Consider the following 23,507-nt stretch of genomic DNA (forward strand, 5'->3'; position numbering starts at 1 on the left):
GCTTTTCCCTGGCCGTTCCTCTGAGTCGCTTCTGACTGTTTTACTTGAGGGCTCAGATAAGGAAATTACTGAGCAAGTGGAAAAATTCTTGAACTTGGCCATTTTGACCAGACTCCGTATGATTGTTAATGGCAATTTAACTAACTGAGTTGTTTTTACAATCTAGTATGCTGTTGGTTGTAGTTTGTGTTACTATGTAGTCTTTTATTTCATAACAGCTAATATTATGTTCTGTATTTGTGGTCAGTTGACTGTAAATAAAGATTTGATTGATTGTTGCATTTAGGGTTCTAACTGTGTTTCTGTCTCCTTTTGCTTTTGTTTTCCTTCTCTCTTTAACCATTTAAAGAGTTTCTTCAGTCTCTATTGAGGTCTTTCTCTCTTTATAACTAGAGGTATTGTCTTTTTGCATTCTTCCCTGATAATGTCTCTGACTTCACTCCATAGTTCTTCTGGTTCTCTGTCAACTTAGTTTAAAGCCTCAAACCTGTTCCTTATTTGATCTTTATATTCTTCTGGGATGTTATTTAAGTTGTATTTTGGCATTATGATTGCTTTGTTGTTGTTCTTTAGCTTTACTCTGATTTTGGATATTACCAGTTCATGATCTGTACTACAGTCTGGTCCTGGTCTTGTTTTCACAGAAAGTATGGAACTTCTTCATCTTCTGCTAAGAATTATATAATCAATTTGATTCCTATTATTGACCATTTGGTGTATTATTTGAAAAATATGGCTAAAAATGGAATCAGAACAAAAGGTAAAAGATAAAAAAACCCAGAAAGGCATATCCAAAAGGAGCATTTATAAAGTATGCACTTAATGAGGTTATCATTATGATATTACATTCAGTGACCATGCTTGTAACATACCTTAAAAACTTTTTTGAGAGCTCCACCATTTTTACTCATATCAGTCATCTTATCTTAATGCCTATGGAAATAAGCTTTATTTCTTTTTAAAGTATGAATTAGGTGTGGTTGTTTAAAGCAAAAGGTGCCTGTTCATATTTATCTATAGGGTGTCTCACAATCAGAATTTTTGTCAAGTCTTTACTTGGATAATTCTTTCTTTTTTAAAACAATGTGGCTATTCGGGGGAAATCCAAAATCTTCATGGAAATATGTATCCAGTGATACTGAACTCCTTTCATTCCAATCCAAGTTACAATAAAACTACATTTAAAAGCCACAATTAATTTCCTATTATCTGAAAGAGATTACTCCTAAATTTGGGTAAATCCAAAATCTTTTCCAAGGTGTGTAGTGATGCTGAAACCCCTCATATGAAACTCGTAAAGTTCACCTGACAATATATTAACACTACTTCAAATTTCAGGGACTTCTACCAAGTTTTGGACATTCAAGATTTGTATTCACTGAAGATGAATTCATCTTGTTACAAAGTTTTAGGCTGTCACTAAGTTTCAATCACACAAATTCAGGTTGCACAACTAAAGTAGATTTGGTGCTCTTACACAATAAACCTGCTTCTGATCACACTTTTTATGGTAAGGAAAATGAGGGACCCTGGCAAATAAGGATGGAAAGGTCTACGGAAGAATCTTTTGTTGTCTCATTTTTGGCAGAAGGCATAGCTTTCTTCTTTTCCTTCAACTCCAAGACCCCAGCTGGGGCATCGTCACCAAATAGTTTGCCACCCACATAGGGCTCAGATGCGAGATTAGAGTGGGCTGCAGTATCGGACTTCCAATGGCATAACCATAGAGACCTTTGAGTGAAAACACTCCCTGCTAATGACCTTGCCAAAAACTGCATGGTGTCCATGGATGCATCTGCCATAAAGGCCACTGCTCTTGAGATTTTCAGAACAGACTTCCGGATTCGAGCCAGATCCTGCTGCGGGCTGTCTAATAGGTCTTCTAGCCACAGCAGGGATGCTCTTGCGAAGACTGAGGAGACCACTGCTGCTCTGATGGAGACTGCACTGGCCTCATGAATCCTCCTAAGGTCTGGATACAGCTTGTGCTCTGAGGGATCCTTGAGGTGGGCATCCAAGTCTGTCGGGTTCAAGGATGGATTTAGTAAATTGACTATGGGGGCATCGACCAGAGGAACCTTGAGTTGGTCCATGATGTGTTGTTCAAACGTATAGTATTTGTTGGCAGTTGCAACCAATTTCTTGAACTGCAGAGGGGCATCAAATTCGGACTTGATCACTTTAGGCAACAATGATGGAAGTTTTAGCACCCTTGACTTGGGTTTCAGGTCTGGACATACAGCCAAAATTCTAGATGCTGAGGGAGCTGGAGGATCTTCTGGAGAATTTAGGATCAGAGCTTCCATGGCCTTGCACAGGAGTGGAAGGAAATGAGCCTCCTGGAAAATCCTATTGGTCACTACTTCCTCTGACTCCGAATCTCCACTCTATTCTTCCTCAGTTAAGACAATCAGCTTGTTGTCTGGGTCCACCGTTGCCTCCTCCTGAAGTTGAGGATGCCTGCCCTGTGAGGCGGCATAAGGGTCCAGTGATGTCCTGCCCGGTGGTTGAGGCGCATTTGAAGAAGAGCAGAGTGTAGTGAGGCCCTGCACCACTTGTGCTCTTGAAGGTGGCAGAGTGGGTGCTGTGGCTGGTGTGTCCTCTGTGGGGTGTCGAGCCTCAGCCGCTGATGTGGAAAAATCTCTGGCTAGATCCATTAGAGAATCTCTCAGCTGTTCCTTTAATTGTTGTAGCATGTGCGGTGATAACTGAAACTGTAGAGGTTGAGCATGGGAACAGTGTGGATTGTGCACCACCCCCTGAACTTGGAGTTCCTGAAGTGAAGAGGGTGAAATGAAGGATGCTTCACCCCTCTTCTCCTGTAATGCTTGGTGAGACGTAGCTGTCTCGAGGAAGCCTTCAAACTCCACAGGAGAAGACAATGTAGAAAAAATCATCTCCTGGGTGGGCTAGAATTGGGTGTCTTCCTCTTCAGATAGAGATTCCAGGTCCCTCTGTGACCTGCACATGTTGCTATAAGCCTCCTTTGGTGCAGCCCCCTGTGCATCACCAGGCTGTTGCCTGTCGTGACTGGTTCCCCTACTTCTCTTAGGTGCCAGTTATTGTGGAGCCACCTTGCCTGTGACAGTACGTGCCTCAGCCACTTTGTGCTTGCTGGAAGAGGGGCGGGCTATGGCTACCTCCGCCTGGGATTCAATAAAACCTAAAGGCCCTAGGGGCTGGTTGAATAATGGCAGAGGCACGACTTCCATTGTAGTGTGAGGCTGAAGTGCCTTAGGTTTCTTTGGTGGGTGGTCCGATTTGCATGTTGTATTTCCCATGGGTGCAAACTACAATGCAGTTGTTATGGGGGCTAAGGGCTGTGATAATAGCCGGGCCAGGTGCTGACGAGCTGCGGGCCCCCTGAATATGTTTCCCCCGTGGCTGGAGTATCCCTCTGAGGCCTTCTGCGGGTGAGAGGATGGAGGAGGGGGTGGCAGGCACTCGGCGTCCTGGGGAGCATGCTGCAAGAGGCGTCCCCGCTCATGCCATGAAAGGAGGAGGCCAGTCAGGTGATTGCTGGTAGGCAGGCACCAACTTACCTGAGAAACAAGGCTGGTGGAGGGGGGCAGACTCCAACGAAGAAGACAGTATTCTCACAGCCAAAGCAGTGGGGTAGCTGCTTTGTGGTCGGCTCACACCGCCACAAAGTCTCAGGGGGGAGAAATGTAAAATGACAACTCCCCTTTTTGTTTTTGTTTTAAACAAGACACACGTAGGAAAACAGTAAAAGAAGGAAAAGGTACAGACACACAATAGGAAAAAAAAACTATACAGGCCTGAACGCAGAGAGGAGCTAGATCAACCGTTCTTGGTGGAAGGCAGAAGAGAAACTGAAATAAGGAGCTGCACAGAGCAGGAAGTCCTTGTAAAAAAACAACACTCTTTAGCACTCTTCTGCCTTCAACCGCTAGGTGGAGCTAGCTACCCACCTGAGATCAGCTTATCCACGCACAGGGAAAATGCATAGTGACAATAACTTTCAAAAATACATTATATCTGGGGAAATTACTTGCAAATATTGGTATATTAATCACAACTGTTTAGAAGAATCTATTTATTAGCAGAAATTCGCAATGAAGTCCTGATAAACTTGCATGAGATTTTTTTTTTAAAATGTAAAGAACCAAATGTAAGATAGGCACAATGAGCAAATGAGAGGAACCAAAATTCACAGATTTGTCTGTCCATAACTGGAAAACATCTTAAACAAGGTGAAGAAAGACCTTTTATTTCAATAAAGATTGTGTGTGGGCAAAACATGTGGAGGGGCCATGCACATTTTAAGAAAGTTCTGAAGGGGGGATGCTTTGCATGTTCAGGAGCATGCATTTAGAATCCTCTCTATGATCAGAAACCCTGTGTTATCAGAATTCCTGATTGCATGTAAGATTTTAGATGTTTTCTGCTGAAGGCACTTAGACCCTTTAGATCAGCCTTTCCCAACCTTTGGGTCCCCAAAGGTTGCTGGACTACAATTCCCATCATTCCTGACCATTGGCCATGCTGGCTGGTGCTGATGGGAGTTGTAGTTAAACAACATCTGGGGACCCAAAGGTTGAGAAAGGTGGCTTTCGATCTTTCTGCAGCAAGATTGGGGTGGAGCCAGGGGGATGGGAACATTAAGGGCAGAGTGGTCATGTGCAGCCCTATGTCCTCTCCATATATAGCATTCTTGAAATGCTAATGAGATGCTGAGATCTGGTAGATGCTCCATATCTATAGTTTTGTAATATAACAGAGATAAAATCAAAACCTCCAGGAAAACAAAGATATCAACAAATAATATCTCAAAATGGATTGTGCATTGTATCTTACATCAACCCCTATATGATCTCACATGACAAATGTGTTGACCTTTGAAACACAGGAAGCACACTTCGCATGTAGATTATTTTTTAAAATAAAAAAAATAAAATACATGCTGCACATTCAACACTGAAGACATACTGCAAGGACTGTAAGACTGTGACACAAACTGAGAAAAAAGAATACAAGTACGGTAGTTCCCAACACTATTTTTTTCAACACAGAAAAAGAATAAACTACAGTGGCTTAGTTGATAATGGTTGATGAGAATGTACAAGGAATTTTCTCAGGCTCAAGTTTAAAATTTTGTACAATCTGAAATAGTAGAGTTCAGGTTCATACTTTCAACTAGGGCACTACTGAATCAGCATGGTGAAGGAGTGGCACAAGATCCTCTCCATCACTCAAGATCTCTCCACCACCACTCCAATGTGAACTGGAACTCCTGCATGGACAGCCAAATTGAACCAGCTGTCTATACAATTACTTACTTCTATATATGCATCAGTAAACGTGGAGTACAGTTCACAGTGCAGGACATCCACATGGTAGCAATGAAGAGCAAGCACCACTCTTCTACCATGTTGTTGAAGCTCTGGCCCACGCTCAATATATGAACAAGGGGAGAGAAAGCGTAGCCCACTGAAAAGTACAGCCATATGTATTTGCTTTTTAGATAGCCTGATCATCATCTGAAGCCAGTGCCTAATTCTTATATGAACTAATTTCAAAGATTCAAGCCTCCCTTCTTCTATGCATCAGCATAAATTTCAGTTATAGTGCTGCAAGCTAGAGAAGGAAGGGGAATCAAGTGCAGGGAAAACTGCACCAGACAATGGTCTGGATCTAAACAATTGTGAGTGAAAGGAAAATAGTTGCTGCTAGCATTGTTAATCATTTGCATAAATCCTAATAAAATAATTCACACAAAGCCTTAATATGTAGGTTTAGGTTATATTGCTGTTCTGCTTCCTCTTGTGCAATCAGAAGAAAATCTTTGGATTTTATTTCATTATCTCCTTCAGTGCTCTAGCACAAGATGCACAACAACCCTTCCATGAATGGAAAACACCTTCTGCATGTAAAATGGGTTCTTTGGATCAAGTCCATGTCAGCAATAACAATCTTAATGAATCTGTTTATTCTGGGGGCATTTCACGCAGATTGAAATCTGGGTGTTTTGCTGTTGTTTTTAGCATCAACTGGGTGATGCAACTAATCACAGCTTCTAATGTGTATACCTGTACATTACATTAGTTTCCAAGTATGTGCTTGTTGTATCCACATTTACATTTTTAGGTTATGTAATGTGGCCCCGAGTCTGTATTATATGGAGTAGCTTAAGTATATGCAACATCTTCTTACAGTCAAGAGAAACACGTTACCTGTCTAGTTACCTGTCTAGTTTACCTAGTTTGAAAAGGGGGGGTTTACATAGGAATTTTCTCTGGGGCTCCCAAAAATGCCCATATGAAACTGTAGTGAATTTAACATCTACTCATATTAAATTATATAACTTTAAGCAAATCTGAGTGAAAGTTAGAATTTCATTTCTAAATCTGACTTCTAAAATAATATTTTCTTGTAAACTAGAACATCCATAGGATTAAAATACATGTTAAACTGAAATCTCAGTATAATATAATTCTACTTTCATTATAAGGCTCTCCATTATAGTACACTGTCTGATATAAAGCAACTTTATTTAGCTCCTTGTGTTTGATAAGCAAAATTACTCTTTTGATGTAGGCCTACTTCTCTCTGAGGTGGATTATGCTACCTCAGATTGCAGGTAGGGACTCATATGTGAGGAATGCTTGAGAATATTTGTGTGTGTGTGTGTGTGTGTGTATGTGTGTGAACTCCAGAGCCAACTCAACTGATCTGAAGCCTCTGAATCCACTTGTGGATCAGAATGTGGTCCACTCTGGAATCCACACTTCTCCTGAATTATACAAAGTAGTCCATAAGCTCCCTTTTAACCTCCCCTCTTAAATTGGTTCTCTGTGCTTGGAATTGCTACAAAGTGTAGCAGCTGGTGTAAGCCTTGGAAATCAGGCTGCAAATGCCCCTGGGAGGATGTGATGTGATGATGTGTTGTCCCTCCGTTGAACTATGTATGGGAAAAAAGATAGTTGTCCTTATTTACTCATGACCATAGCCAACTTTTCTTTTTTTACCCATGCAGTGTCACAGGAGGGATGGAATGGAATCACATCTCATCCTTCCAGCAGCTTTTGAGGACCTATTTGTGAGTTCTGTGGGCAGCTGCTCTGCTTTCTAGCTATTCCAGGTGTCTAGAACGTGCTAAAAATGGAGGAGGCAGGTTACCACCAGGTAAAAGATAATTACTTAAAATATACTTAGAGAAATTTGTGCATTTTTTAAACAATCCACATACAGATGGAATGGACCAGTCTTTGTACTGGCTATGTGTGAAACTGACATGAACAAAATTTAGTCTGTCCCTAGGGTGCATGAATCCATTCTCTCCATATAGGAAACTAGCATGCTGAGGGTTAGAATCCCATTTTCTTTCATATGGAAGAGCATTCAGTCATGTGAGCCCCTACCTTTAGTCTGAAATGGTGTATCCTGGACTCTCATTTACTATTTCCATGAAAGCTAGGGCATATGATCACCCTTAAATAATGTCACAAAAGAGGACATTGTATAAATGTCTATATTGTTTTAAAAAGTGTTGTGTTATTATCAGTTTCAGACAGCAAATTTTATATGCCAGTGCTTTTGTGACATTCTTTTGTTTTGTCATTGGTAATGAAATGATTCATTTAAAACTTAGAAAGAATTTTACTGTATGAGAAGTACTGGGCTAGAGTGCAGTTTAACATATTTAGATCTAAAACTGTTCTCGTATACAAACCTGGAGTTTTAGTTATTGTTTCATTAACTTCTCTCACTCCTTTACCTACAAGTAAAAAGACAAATTATCATTTTTTATGAACATACTGTTTTCTGTATAGAATGCTGATACATAATGCTTGATTGAGGCAATGGTGTGTTCTCCAATAAGCCTACCATTTATAGCAAAAAAAATACTATATTACATATCCAAGCAGTTATAATTCTACATACTCATCAGAAAAAAAAGGAAAACAAATCTATTGGGAGTCCATTTGCATTGTGGCAAGCTTGCTGATTGAAGAAATAATTACTGTTCTCATTTCTAAAAAATGATTAGTTTTATATCCACCACGGTGCTGTAACAGAGAGCCTTATATTGGTGCAGAAGATGTTGTAGCTGTATGTCCATAATTATTACATATGCACACTTGTAACCTACAATTAGATTATACTGAGCTAATCTCATAATACACCAGAAACAGCCAGGACAATGACAACACTTCATAATATATGCCAGCAGTGGTGGCCAAACCTTTGGCAAATGTACTATATAACAGAATGCCTCTCAAGTGTGGACTGCAATAAATATACAGCCACCATGCCTTGGGGTGGCTTTGCCACTAATCTACTAATAGCACAATCCTATGCATAAATATTCTTAAGTAAGTCCCATTGTGTCCAACAGAGCTTACACCCTGTGGAGTATGGTTAGGATTCTAGCCTAAGACTAGAACAGGGAAGAGGACAGGCAGAAGTACATCAGGGGGAAGCAGGCAGATCTGCAAGCCTGATTTTATCTTTTAGCCAGACCCAGTCTGCTCCTATCCAGATATGTCACAAACACCTACTGCCTTGCTAATTGCGGCACTGAAGCTTTGCCTTACTGTTTTAGGGCTATTTAATAGAAAGGATGAATTTTGACATATATCTCAAATTGTTCCATCAGAATCAATTAATTTCTTTCTATATCTGCATTGTAAAAATGCTGTCTGAGGGATTCAATATAACAGGACATTTTGTTCAAATCCAGGCCATATTTTTAAATGACAAAGAACAGAGCTCATTCTCAAAGAAGCCAGATTAGTAATGTTGCAGAGCAGTCCTATGGGCAAAGTTTAACCAGGGATGTCACTGTGTCCATCTGATTGCTTGTGCTGCTGATTTTTATGATAAGAATACAACACATAGATTGTTTACAAAAGAAACATATAGATTTATATGAAAACTTTGTTTTTCATATAAATGAAAAACAAAAACATACATATTTATTTTACGTAGCTTTCTTGCAGGACTCCACAAACTGATCAGTAATTTTAAAATGTTGACATTTTTAGTGTTATATGTACATTAAACACTAACAGACACACATGAAAAATTGTGACACAAACTGAGATTAAGGAAGATATAGTGACAATACTCCCTCCACTTTAGGCCAAACATAGCTTTGTTTGATCTACACAAGAATATTACTTACCTGTAGTTCTTTTTTGAGAGGGTGAGGGCACACAAAATCATTCATATGATAGCCAAGCAGAGTGTTCTTCTAACCTGATAGAAAACTACAGCAAGTGGTATCAAGAGTTGTGGAGACCCTCCTTCTACTACCTGTCAGCAACCTGAGGAAAATCAGGCTACATCATGCAAGAGGAAGGCTATATCCAGTTCAAAGTCAATGAGGCACTAACATTATAGATTCATAGACTTCTAAAGGGAAATGGGTGGGAGGGTGACTATTGTGTGACTCCTGAAGAACAACAATTACAAGTATCAATTGTTTACTTCTTTAACTGGTGTTGCGCACACACACACAGTCACATGTGTGCAACTAACCACTGGATTAGAAGAATACTATTCATATAAACCTGAGAATGTTCTAAGGTAACTGGAAGAGAAGGGGAGTAAGGTTGGCTTCTCCTCATTTCTGGTTTGTGTGTGGGCAGTAAGTTCCATTCTTATGACTGCTGCACATATTGTAGGCAGATGTACAGAGATACAGTAGATGCAATGCTCAACTTCCACTTGACCCCTAGATCAGAAACACAGTAAAGTACAAGCTATTCTGGAAGATTATAGGAAGCTGAGGACAAAATACACACAGCATGTTGTTCTGTGAAACTTCGTCCCATTGTTTGTTTGCTTTACATAGTCCTTGTCGATTAGTGATGCTAAAGGGCAAAAGAGTAGTGGTTACACCATCTTTGATCCACTGGAGGGGTCAGAAGACAAGAGGTAATTTAATCAGATGTCCCTGCATCCTTCCAGATTTTCTTCTATTGTTACCAAAGTGTCACTACTTGTATGGGGAGGAATCCCCTCAATACCCCAATCATAAGTTCTGGAAGGGGGGGGAAACCCATAGATATATATTGCACAAAACAACAAATGTTTTTCCATTACAAATTTGGAACTTTGCTTATGGGTAACTGGCCAGTGAATCCCAAATCTCTTTCCACAGATCAACAAGATTCATGTCCACTGTGGACATACTCCTTACAGTTACAGCTATGCCAGATCCATATTTTAGTTGCATTTTCATTTTTATAGCTGTATATCCCATGTATTGTTTTAAAAATTGTACTTTTAATTACTCCCCTGAAAATTAGTTTTGTCCCAGGTTCTATGCACAAGAATTAAGTCTGTAAAGATTGGTTTGGGAGCTTTCATCAGCTGTGTCCTATGGGCTAGGACTGAACAGTTCTCTGGAGCCTTAAAAATCAGCCTTTAGTAGCTTTTGCAAAACTCAGTCTGAACTGTGATTAATGTCTATGAGTACCGAATCAAGAGAAACACTTTCAACATTCATACTTTTTGAAGAAAGGTTTTCTCTTATCAAAAAAAAAAAATAACTCATGGCAATTCAGCACAGTGCACAGACTCTAAATTAGATGTCCAGGGGATTTCAATGTGCCTTCATTTCCACCCTGGTACAGTGGATATGGGTATTCTAGCACATTCCAGTAAAGTTTAACTCAAAGCCTTATAGTCAGTATGAATAGCAGGGGTCATCACTGCTTCCCATAGGCAGGGATGGAAAGATCTGTCAATTTCATTTTCTTTGAGTTTCTTACTTCTCCAGTATTAAATTCAGTTCTCCACATTTCTGCAGCAATTTGCAATTTTTTTTAAAAAAAAATCCACTTGAAAATTTATCAGCATTTTATACCATGGAAATGAAAAATCACTAGGGACATAACACAGTAGAAAAAGAGTAAGGCAGCTGATTTTGGGTGTCATGAAATGGCAGCAAATTGTTATTTTATTATTATTGTATTTTTTTACTGCAAGGAAGAGAGGGGGAAAGCTGCTCGGGCATTTATTTCTTTATGTTTACTTAAGTGCCAAATAACTTGACCAAATTTGGGTAGTATGTATCTGGACTTAACAGTGGTGAATGTGAGACAACACCATTTGCTGCTCTGCCTCAGGTAGCAAAATGTCTTGGGTTGACCCTGAAGGACTTCAAAAGACGAGAATGGATGGACACATGGCCTTAAGTCCCTAGAAGAGGCAGGAAAGGTAAAGCCATTCCAGAGAAACTCACCTCACAGCTCAACTCTCATAGTTTTTCTGAGCTTAGCTATCTTTTCATCACTGCAGTACTTTTCTCATCTCAACTAATCGGTTTCTTTTTCCTACTACTGCTCTTCTTTTTGTATCCTTTGCAAAAAAAAAACCCCTATGAGACAAAGTGTCACCAATGACGTTCCCTGGACTTGCAATACAAATTAGGATGAAGAAGCCCACTTAGAATTGAAAATACAATCCTGTGCATGTCCAAGTCTACTTGGAAGTAAGCTCCTTGATATGCTCCCAGTTAAGCGTGTATAGGATTCCAGGCTTAAATAGTTCCACCTGCCTCATAGTCTCTCAACAACTCTTGTCACTGGTGGCCAGAGTTCCCCAATAGATGGCCCATTCAAGCAGCTGAACACCTATACATGTGACTTGTATGGTACCATCCAAAGAAGAAACATATATGCTCCTCAGTCTTTAAAATGGCACATTACATTTGTGGGTTTATTATTATTTTTTATAATTCTGTGCCCGTATACATAGGAAAGGGATAATAGAATATTTTCATACACAGGATTCCTGATATACAATGCAACTATATGAATGGGGCAGAGCTTGGAAAAGTTACTTTTTTGAACTACAACTCCCATCAGCCCAATCCAGTGGCCATGCTGGCTGGGGCTGATGGGAGTTGTAGTTTTAAAAAGTAACTTTTCCAAGCTCTGGAATGGGGTTGGATTTGTTAGCAAGTGGAAGCAAATTGAACATTTTTTAAAAAAAAATCAGTGACTTACTTTTACAAACAGGTGACTTTCCTGTCCATTTCATATCTGGCTTACACGTCCGGTGTTCTGATCCACCAGCAAGGAAAAATCCTGGTTGACATGTATACACCAAAGTGTAGCCTAATGTAGGTAGATCTATCGCTTTTACATCCACATTTGCTGGTGTCTCTGGCTGTCTGCAAGCATGAGCTGAAAGAGTTTAAAAGTTTGAAAATGTTGTCAGAAAAGTAGATATCATCCTACAGCCGGAGAAGGCAATGGACATTTTACTAACTCTAAACAAAACTGTAGTCAACTTTCATGTTGTGAACAGCTTGCCATGCTGTTCCTGTGTTGTTGCTGTACATATTATTGACCAAGAAACAATGCAGAACAAGAAATGTGAACAAGTTGGAACTGAAGGTATTCAGAACAACTTCTTTTCCTGCATGCTGAAGACTATTAGGAAGAGAAAAGGAGAAAAAGAGACGGAAAGCTAAGCATACGTCATTGCAAATTAGGCATTGATCAGTACTGTGAATTACTGAACTGTCTTTTTTGCTCCAAGTATCACTTCCATTTCAGTGACTCAAAGAACCTTGAAAATTACACCGTGATTTTTCAGCTAAATAAATTCATTATAAACCTCTACAAAATAAAGGTTCCATAGAAAAGTTTTCACTATGCTACACTGGCTATACAAGCAGCTGTAACTATACTTCTCTCCTTCTTTGTGCCCTGCTCATTTACAACATCTCAAAGTTAATTTGAAATAAGATAAGAACCTGAGGTCACTCTTGCTTCACGTCAGTATTATACAGCCACAGCATAGATTTTTCGCATTCTGCAATGTTAAATTGAAAATAACCCCAATACAATTCTGCTGCTTCCTATAAGCACATTTCAAAACAAAACCTTACAAAACGTATAATCCTAAACTCAGGAACACTTGCTTAACAACCCCCTAAGTTTTCATGGTGATACACAAAACAGTCAGAGAGAATCGAGAATTCAAAGTGTAAAACAAGAGAATAAACTTCAGAGCCCCATTGGACTTTTTTCTGTCAGTGGTCTCATAATTTGTTGAAATTAATTAAAAATCAGCCATGTTCACAGAGTACCTCCACTGACCTTGCCCATACTCTGACCTTCATCTTCTGCAGTTTAAAAGTTAAAAAAATGCCTGGTCAATTTTCAATTATTTTAAGAAAATTAACATTGGTGTCTATGATTGGTGTCGTTCATGCTCTGGTAACCTCAAAAGTGGACTACTGCAATGCACTCTACGTGGGGCTGCCCTTGAAGACGGTTCGGAAACTGCAGCTCGTGAAGAATGCAGCGGCCAGATTGATAACTGGGACCAAGCGGTCAGAACATGTAACACCGATTCTGGCCCGCCTGCACTGGCTGCCTATATGTTTCCGGGCCCGATTCAAGGTGTTGGTTTTAACCTATAAAGCCTTACACGGCACGGGCCCGCAATACCTGATGAAACATCTCTCCCGATACGAACCTACCCGTAGACTGCGCTCAACATCGAAGGCCCTCCTCCAGGTGCCTACTCAGAAAGACGCCCGGAAGGCGACTACAAGAAAGAGGGCCTTCTCGGTAGTGGCCCCCGAACTATGGAACACCCTTCCTGACAAGGTACGCCTGGTGCCCACATTACTATCTTTTCGGCGCCAGGTGAAAACCTTCCTCTTTTCCCAGGCATTTTAGTATTTTTAGTGTTGGTATTTAAAAAAAAAATAAAACTCAGTTTGTATGCCACACTTTTTTGTAATTATCTATTAACTTGCATTTCTTTATGGGTTTAATTATGTTTTTTAACTTTTTTACTGATGTATATCTATATTGTTGATTATGATGACTAGATTTTAAATTGTATATGAAATGCTTTCCTTGTTGTACACCGCCCTGAGAGCCCAGGCTATGGGCGGTATAAAAATTTAATTAATTAATTAATTAAATAAATAAATATGATAAGTGCACGCATGCTCAGTAAGAACCAATGGTGTTCTAAAAGCCAGTCTAGCAGCTGGTTGACTTGGCTAATAAGGGGGTGACACCCATGCCAGACATTTATTGCACTTTAAACAGTCATGGCTTTCCCCAAAGAATCCTGGGAGGTGTAGTTTGTGAAGGGTGCTGAGAGTTGTTAGGAGATTTCTATTCCCTTCACAGAGCTCCAGTGGCCAGAGTGGTTAAACAGTCAGCCCCTCTTCTGGGGACTGTAGCTCTGTGAGGGGGAATAGGGCCTCTCCTAGCAGCTCTCAGCACCCTTCACAAACTACACATCCCGGGATTCTTTGTGGGAAAGCCACGACTGTCTAAAGTGAAATAAAGATCTGATGTGCATGCGGCCAGGGACAGCTGTGGTTTAAATTTGGGCGGGAGACTACTTGAGCCAGCTGTAGAATAAAAAGGTGGGGGGAAAGCTGAAAAATAATATTGTTCACAATGTTTTCCTCTTTGGAAAGGAAAGGCACTTTCCCTCTGTCCAGTGTCCACCAACACAATCTCCTCCCCTCCATCTTAATAAGCATGCAAATTATCAATCCATTCTCAGCAAACTTGCACAGGATTGCATTTCTTACCTCCCGGATTAAAAAGCAGAGAAATTCACTCATAGGCAAAAAAAACCTTCCATGTTAAGAACGTCCCTATAGCCAACAGATATTTTTATTAAACTTTAAAAAGCAGGGAAATTGGGCAGCTATAGTAAATGCACCAGGGGAGCAGGAGACCTGAACTCCTGTCTGAGATATTGTACTGCCCTACAAATTTGTCAAAATGCAAACACAATTTGGATTGGTCTTTCACAGTCCAATCTACTTCCTGTGTAGCTTGGAAGAATCACAGAGCCACAGCCACATCATTACTGAATTTGCTCACATGAAACAAAATGTTATGGAAATTTGTATACATATGTAGAGATCCTCAGTGGTCTCAGTGGTGTGTGCCAGTGTGTGTATTTACCTAAGTAGCAGGCTTTTACCCTGCATTTAGATCACTCTTGATTTTGTAAAATAAGAAAAGCTACTTTATTTTTAGAAATACACAGTAGATAGAAAGGCATACATAGTTGTAACTAACTAAGTTAGAGGCAGAATGCCCAGACTTGGGTATTCCCCTCATGGTTCAGGAGAGAGAGCAGCAACAGAGATGTCTCCTCTCTCCTCAGACAGTCAAAGAAGAAGACAAAGGAAGGAGGAGCAGATAAGCTTCCCTGAGCATATCAGTTTACAGGGGAAGGAAGTTAGATAGAGAACAGCACAGGTAAAAGTAGGCAGGCCTAGCCAGCTGGAGAACCCTAACTCTATCTTCCTTCTGGAATACAAACAAAAGAACCCAAACAGGAGTTGTTCTTGCCCCTCTTCCAACACAAAATGGCATGGGAGCTGTGATACTGAAGCAAAAGTCATGTTGCAGTTGTGCATACAATCACATTACTGCTTTTTTGCAATGCTTTTTCAATGAATATTTGTGTGTCATTAATATACAGTATGGGGATGGAGACATGAGAAAACTGAACTGTGGCAAGAAATGCATGCACAGTGTCATAAAATGTGTGTGTGGGGTGTGCACATGTGCACAGAGAAAGGGCGGGAGGGAGAGAGGGAACAATGGAGAAATTCCTAATATACTAGTTCCAAAATCCAGGGAGACATGCAGATGAGGACAAAACCTCCTTCCCACCTCCATAAGTCTAAGGGGTATAGGGTAATTTTGACATAGTAGTACTTTCAAACAAGCAACCTTTGTCCCCACGTGAAATCCCCTGTGGCAGAGTCATGTTATAGATGTAAGGACATTCAAAGTTTACATCGGTCCTGAGACAGAGTATTCCACGTCTTCCTGGATCACCCAAGCAAATCTTGATTCTGAGTAATGACCTTGTTTCAGGTATTAAAAGTGCAGTGATTTTTCATCCTGTTTTATTTTTATTTTTTAAAAAAGATACATAACTGAATTACTGAACATTTTTACTTACGGATGCATTCAGGCTGTATGCCACTCCATGTTAAATTTGCAAGACAAGTTCGTGTAGTAGATCCCTGTACATGATAACCCTTCCTACATCTGAAAAAGACTCTGCTCCCAACCTAAAAGATTAAAAAGGAAATGTAAAAGGAGAAAGAACAACAATGGAATCCTGCAGTCTGATTTCTTTGTCACTAAAGTGAAATAATACAGTGGAGATTTTCTTTGATTTTCTTTTAATTTCCCCCCCAATATGGTAAATTCATACAATGAGAAAAGCACTGGAAATGCTTGACACATATGATCTTTCTCCATATCTATTCTGTGTTTAATAAGAAAAACGGTCCTCCATGGTAAGTGACATACAATCAACATATGTGAGAAACATGGGCATTGTATCAATCAACACTGATATTCTCTTACTTTTGTTTTAAAATATAAAATATAAATTCTATCTGTCAGTTGTGAGGGCATACATGAACACTAGATGTTCCTACTCTTCATCTACAGTTTTCAATAATTAACATGGAAGGATTAGAAAGATTTCCTTCAAGACTGATTGGCTGAGGAGAAAATAATCAGACAAGGGAAAACTGATGTTGGCAGTGGAGGACATTCTCTTGTAGGGATGATGCCTCCCACTGGACTGACAGGCAGGGTCCAGAATCCTTTGCCCCCTCTTCCAGGGGGAGGAATAGTACCGCCCTCCAGTTCGACTGACAAGGCAAGAACCATTCCTCCACCCCTTATCAACAAAGAACATGTTCCTCCCACTCTATGGGCTGGGAGAGCCTAAAACGGGAAACTTATGCCAAAGAGGAAATAAACAAACATCCAATGCAACATGAAAATATACTTTGAAAGACATGACAAAACAGCCTAAACATACTAACGATGTAGAATGGAGGCAGAAGCCCTAGTATCGCCCCCTCCCAAAGCTCAGCAGACGATCAGAGATGTGTCAGCAGAGGAAGGAGAGGTGGGGAGAACGTCCTCCGCTGCCAACATCAAACAGACGTTTACAGTAAGAAAAACTTCCATTTTTACCTGTTGGCAGTGGAGGACATTCTCTTGTAGGGATGTATCAGAGCAGTCCCCTCGCCCCTGGGTGGTCTTCCTCTGTCCCCATCTATTGCTGAACAATCCTCTGGAGTACCTTCCTACCAAATGCCTGGGACATTGAAAATTGAAGGAGTTTTGTTCGTTTGGTTTTAAGAATGACAATTAAGAAGATGGTTGAGATCATGGATGTACAAGAAGGGACTTTATCTTTAGATATGTTTCAGAAAATAATGAATGGGATTAAGCTAACAAAACAAGAACTGAGAAATAACAGACAAGCGTTGAAAATTGATTTTGCCGAAATGAGACAGGAGCTGAAAGAAATTCAGGATTCTGTGAGAAAGGAGAATAAAGATAGATCTGGAAAACCAAAAAAGGATGAAAGAAAAATTAAAGGCAAGGTTCAAACTATGGAGATTGGATTAAATATGGACTTGGAAAAAGATTTGGATTTCCTGGCTGTGATGGACCCTGGAGACAAATATTATGGTTTGGAACTCAGCGCTGTCCCTGAAGGAATCGATGAACAGATTGGAGATAAAGATATTATCGGTTCGAAAAAATTCTTGGACTGGAAGGATTTGATGGAACTTGAAATGGAGAAAGTTTACAGAATTAATCCCTGTTTTGTGTCAATGGAAAAACCTTCAAGAGATGTGCTAGTGTATTCTGTAAAAAAGAGGAACAGAGATGCGGCTTTGCAACAATACTTCAGTGATACGTTCGGAATTGATGGCAAGGAAATATCTGTGATAAAGGAAATTCCTATCAGACTCTTATTATATGAATATGACAGCAAGATTATTGAGTGCATAAAGATGGAAGATGGAAGATGGAACCAACACGGATAATGGAAGAAGAGCGATTTGAAATTACTGGACTTAGTAGACTTGATGAGTTGGATTAATTGACATGTCTATCTAGAAAAAAAATGATGGACATATATCTCAAGGACTGGAAACTTCTCTTTGACTTTTTGTGGAAGAATAAAATGATATGATGTTAATGAGATTTGATACCAACTAAGATAACCGCTGGAAGAAGGTGATTTTATAATCTATTAAGAGACAGGCTTGTTATATATTATAGACTTATAGCTGAACTACGACAAATCGGAAGTCAATCGTTTTTTTTCTTTTTTTATTGTATTAGTTATTAATTTGTGTTTTTTCTTTTTGTATTGCTTTGGTTTTGAAAATTTGAATAAAAATTAATTAAAAAAAAAAGGTGTGAGGCATAGAAAAGGTAGTGGCCCTGCAAATGTTCAAAATACGGAAATTGCTCTTAAATGCAGCAGAAGCTGCCGCCCCCTAACTCAATGTGTCATGAGACAACCAGGGGGTTCCTTGTCCAGTGCATAATATGCCTGGGAAATTGCTGACTGCAGCCAGCGAGCAATGGAAGAGGAAGACACCTTCTTTCCTTTAGAAGGCCCTGAAAAGGCCACGAACAAAGATTTGGAATGAAAAAATTCTAAGGTGCAGTCCAAACAGAATCTCAGGGCATGTTTTATGTCCAGAGAATGCTGCTGTCTCTCTTGAGAACAGGAAGGATTTGGACAAAAGGAGGGAAGGATTACTTCCTGGGATCTGTGGAAAGCCAAATTAAGCTTGGGCAAGAAAGATGGATCTGGACATAGAGCCACCTTATCTTGGTGAAAGACACACAGTTACGGATCAGCTGACAAAGCTCCCAATTCCAAAACACGCCAAGCAGAGGTGACCACCACCAGAAAGACCATCTTGAAAGAAAGGGTGTTTAAGGGGCAAGTAGTCATAGGCTCGAAAGGGGCCCCAGTGAGAGCTGATAGGACTCAATTAAGGTTCCATGTGGGAAAATGATGTACTACGTAAGTGCCACACCTTTAATGAACCGTTTATAAAGAGGGTGAAAAGACAAAGTATTCCCACCCAGGCTCGAGAAGATACTACTCAGCACAGCCGCGTATCTCTTGATGGTACTCACACTGAGGCCCTTGTCAACCCCAGCCTGCAAGAAGGCTAGAAAGTCAGAAACCTCCCATGACAATGGATCGACTTGTTCCTTAGAGCACCATGCCAAGAAGGCTCTCCAGGTAGAGCAATATAATCTATTTGTGGATGACCGCTTAGACGAAAGTAATGTGTCCAAGACCTTGCCTGAGAACCCTAGCTAGCTAGGTTTACCAGAGCCTTTCAGCAGCCAGGCTGTCGGCCAGAAGAGCTCCAGTTTGGGGTTTACCACTGGGCCCTGAACTAGCAGATCCGAGAAGGCTGGCAGAGTCCATGGTTCCCCATCCGCCACATGAAGGAGAACCATGGTCTCTGAGGCCATTATGGGGCTGCCAGAACCACCCTCACCCTGTTCTGAATGACCCTCTGCAGAGTTCATTGCATCAAGGAAGGAAAGGCATAAAGAAGGCCTGATGGCCAGATTCACTCCAGTGTATCTGTCCCCCAGGCAGCAGAACAAGGGAGACAAGACAGAAACACTGGTAACTGAGCACTGACAGATGAGGCAAACAAGTCCATCCGATTGCTCCACAATCATCTTGAACACCCATGGGTTCTGTCATGCCCCCCCAGACCCTCAAGGTACCGGGTTCATGCGTCAGACTCAGACCCCACCCTTAGGGAAATGAGACTGGAACCAAAAGCTATTACTTCACCCTTGCCAAGGCTGTGTACGCTCACAACAACCCTGCAAGGTAGAAGGTAGGCTGCCACCACCCCTGTATACTGGTCCACTCAGAGCCAGGGGATCTCTGAGCTCAGAAGATATATAAAACCAAGGTCCTAAAAGGCAAGAGCCACTGTTACACTCCTTGCCAGGCACCTCTGGTTTAACACTTAAAATCCAAGCCTTCAACTTCTTAACCCTCTTTGGTAGTGAGTGACTGAGAATGGTCAAAGTACTGAATTCAGAACCACCCCTTCTCTCAAGTGAACACACCAGGTTAAATAGAAGTAGCTTTATTAAAAAATATAAGTGCACATATCATATAGCAGCAAGTAATCCTTTAAGACCATTCACCCAACAGGGGTTTAGGTTCTTACAAGAGAATTCATACACACAACAAGAAAATAATAAACTAACTCACCTAACTACTTACATACGAGGTAGTTGGTTGCATGGCACCTCTCCTAAGAGAGATGGATGTTCAACATAAAGCAATGGAACCAGACATAGGTTGCCTTCCCATAAGCAACCCCTGGAACCATAAGGCAGAAAGGTTTGGAACTCTGGTGCCAGTCAGCATAGGCAGAGAACAGAGAACAAAGGCTATGGGTCTCTAGCCCTATACTTAAGGGAAAAGGATCCTAACGGTCCAAGATTATTTGACCAATCAGGAATTGGCTGATGTAACTTTCTTCTCAATGTTTCTCACATTTTCGCGCCTTCAGGCCCCCCTCCAAACTGTGTTTTCCAACTGTACAGGCCAAGGATGACCTTGCGTACCAGGCACTTGCTAATCAGCAAAGATAAACAGGTGCAGCTTGTTAAGGCTTCTTCTAACCATCTTCAGCTGGGAAGTGAAACTCAAATTTGCAAATTGGCAAAGGCTTGTCTTTTCTAACTGTAACCATCTCCCAGAGTCCCTTACGGGAGCCAAAGTATTGTTATTAGATGTTTAATAACTCATGACCATTACAGGTTCATGACAGGTTCAACTGCCACTTTATCTCCCTTATGGCTGTCCGACTCAGCCAGTCCACTGTAACATTCTTCAGGCCCACTAGATGTTCAACCTGCAGAGATTGTAAATTGCACTCCACCCAGCAAAGGAGACTGTTGGCCTCAGAGATCAAGGTCGCACACCTGGTTCCCCCTTGTTTGTTCATATATGCTTTGGCATACATGTCTGTGCGGATGAGAAGGTGGGTGCCCCAACCTCTGATGCCAGGCTTTCAACCCCAGGTGTATCACGCTCAGTTCTAGAACATTGATGCTGAGCTGAGCCTCCACTTCTGACCAAGTTCCCTGCACCACACTTTGACCCAGATAAGCTCACCAGCTGTAAAGGCTTGCATCCATGGTGAGCACCAGACATTGAGGCTCCTCCAAGCTCACCCCTTCTTTTAGTCTCTGAGGTGCTAACCACCACTTCAACTCCTGTTTCAGTCAGTCTGGAACCTCCAGGAGTACACATCAATGAATCATTCTCTGATCCTGAAAGGGCAACAGAAGATGTAGAAGGCTGCGTGAGTGGAATTGAGCCCAGCAGACAAGGTTATAGGCGGAGACAAGGAGACCCTATAGTCTCGTCAAGGACATCAACTCCATCCGTGTCAACGACCTTGCCTGAATCACTGGTGTGGTAATTTTCTCCACTCTGTCTGAGGTGAGAGAGATCCGGAAGGTGTTGGTATCGATCTGGACCAAGAACAATGAACAATACTCTGGGTTGGCTTCAGAAAGCTTTTTTCCCCATTCACAATAAACCCCAGATGCTGGAGACAGGACAGAGAGATCTCGGTATCCCTTTTGCAAGCATTCCAGGATGGACTTTGCACCAGAATGTCATCCAGGTAAGGGTGAAGGTAGATTCCTCATTTCTGGAGAAAAGCCACCAAGCCCACTAGAACTTTTGTGAAAATCCTTGGTGCTGAGGAAAGGCCGAAGGGTAATGCCTGGTACTGAAAGTGCTGCCCATCATAGCTGAATCTGAGGAACTGACGATGGGACCTCTGTATGGGGATGTGAAGGTAAGCCTCGGACAGGTCAACAGAGGACATCCAGCTGCCCCCTTTTAGTGCTGCCACAATTGATCTCAGGGTCTCCATCTTGAATCACTTTTTGGCTACCCTGGAGTTTAGCCATTTGAGGTCGAGGATGGCCCGGATATTGCCACTATTCTCTAAGTTAAAACAAGAGAGATGGAATAGACCCCATATCTCCTCTCCAAGTGGGGGGACCTCTTCCATGGCTTGGATGTCTATCAAATGTTTTATGGCCTGCACATCATTTTTGTGCTTGCCGGGGTCCCAGGAGTGAGGAGTGGGAACAAAGCGGTTGTGTGGCCTGTTGGCAAACTCTATAGAATACCCGTGAGTGACTGTTTCCAAGACTCACCTGTCTGAGTTCACTTCCCTCCATATATGGGAGAATTGTAACAGGTGGGCCCCCACTGGGGAACCCAGGGACTCAAGCTGAAAGGCCCTTCTTGGCTGATATGGGAAATTTTGAAAAGAAGGAAGAGGATACTCCTCCTCTGACTGAGGGCCGACTGCCTCCCCTTCCTTGTTGGCCCCAACATGGCCTGAAGGAGGGAAATCCCTTAGGATGGGAAAATTGCTGACAGGGATGAAAGAACTGTGTTTGGTGTCCCTTACACTCTTCCTTCTTAGTGGATGGTAGAACCATCTTGTCCCTCGTCTCAACCAAATGTGCCTGTAAAGGCTCACCAAACAGTTTGTTCCCTGAAAAAGGCATACTCACAAGTTTCAGTTGCGAAGCTGCATCTACCTCCCATTGGCGAAGCCAGATATTACAGCTAGCCATCATGGTGGCAGCCATAGAGTAGGCATCAAACTGGAAAGTGTCATGTGCAGCATCTGCTGCAAGAGCAGAAGCATGAGATATCTTTTAAAGTACGTCCTTAACAGTCTTGGGGATATCCTCACACACGCCCAACTCTTCTGTCCACATAAATGCAGCCCTAGAAAACAAGGATGCTGTGACAGAGGCCCTAAAGGCCACAGCATCCTCCCCAAAGCTGTACCTCAAAGAGGTTACTCTCTTATCACAAGTGACCTTGGGTCCTCCCTCCCCTTCAGAAGAGAGGACCACTGGTGATGCCAGAGCTGCAACAGTAGGGTCCACTGCAGGGACCCGCAATTGTTGCATTACCTTATCACCAAAGGTATAATGCTTCTTTATGACCTTAGAAATCATTTCCCCCTTATTAGGGTGTGCCCATTCCACTTTCCATGACACATCAAAGGAAGGGGGAAGGGGAACTAAAATGGGTTTGGACTCAGACGAAGAAAAATACTTCTTAGCCCCAACAGAGTTTGTATCCACAGTATCCTGCATGGAAACTTCATCAGCTGACAGTTGTAGGACCCTACAAGCTTTAACCAAAAGTGGCTGGAAAACCTCTGAATTAAACAGTCTAGGCTGGTTGGAGACTATCTTCAATTCTTCACCTGATAGCTCTCCCTTCTCCTGGATGGTTGTGTGATTATCAACCTCAGGATCAGAAGGCCCTTCCTTAGCAACTGTGTGCTGCACCGGAGGGGCGGCTGTTCTGCCTTGCAGAGAATAAGCTGCCACCTCTGCTTCAGTTGCTGAAGTAGAAGCCTGTATATTGCCATTTGTTTGCAAATAGGTCAGTGTTGTCTATGTCTTTTGGGGGAAGGGTCTCCAGAGGGTGGGCTGGGTGAAGGGGAGAGAGATCTCACAGAGTTGTTAGAAGATGAAGATCTGCGGGATCTTTTTCTCCTGTGACACTCAGAATGCATTTTGTTTCTGCGTCTGGACCTGTGCCTCTCTTTGTCTGCAGACCAATTTTGTTCAGAAATGCCTGCA

The 23,507-nt window shown here is 41.6% G+C and overlaps 1 protein-coding gene across 1 annotated transcript in view; it reads right to left on the bottom strand.

Moving 5' to 3' along the window:
- Positions 1–23,507, bottom strand: part of CSMD1 (CUB and Sushi multiple domains 1) — a 1,745,606-nt gene that overhangs the window by 33,422 nt on the left and 1,688,677 nt on the right. Inside the window, exons 63-65 of the mRNA XM_061622907.1 lie at positions 15,946–16,057; positions 11,982–12,161; positions 7,694–7,738 (exon numbers count right to left, since the gene is read on the bottom strand). Of these exons, the coding sequence (XP_061478891.1) occupies positions 7,694–7,738; positions 11,982–12,161; positions 15,946–16,057 (337 nt within the window). The remainder of the gene's footprint in view (positions 1–7,693; positions 7,739–11,981; positions 12,162–15,945; positions 16,058–23,507) is intronic.

This window comes from Rhineura floridana, chromosome 4, assembly GCF_030035675.1.
Source record: "Rhineura floridana isolate rRhiFlo1 chromosome 4, rRhiFlo1.hap2, whole genome shotgun sequence".
Classification (NCBI taxonomy): domain Eukaryota; kingdom Metazoa; phylum Chordata; class Lepidosauria; order Squamata; family Rhineuridae; genus Rhineura; species Rhineura floridana.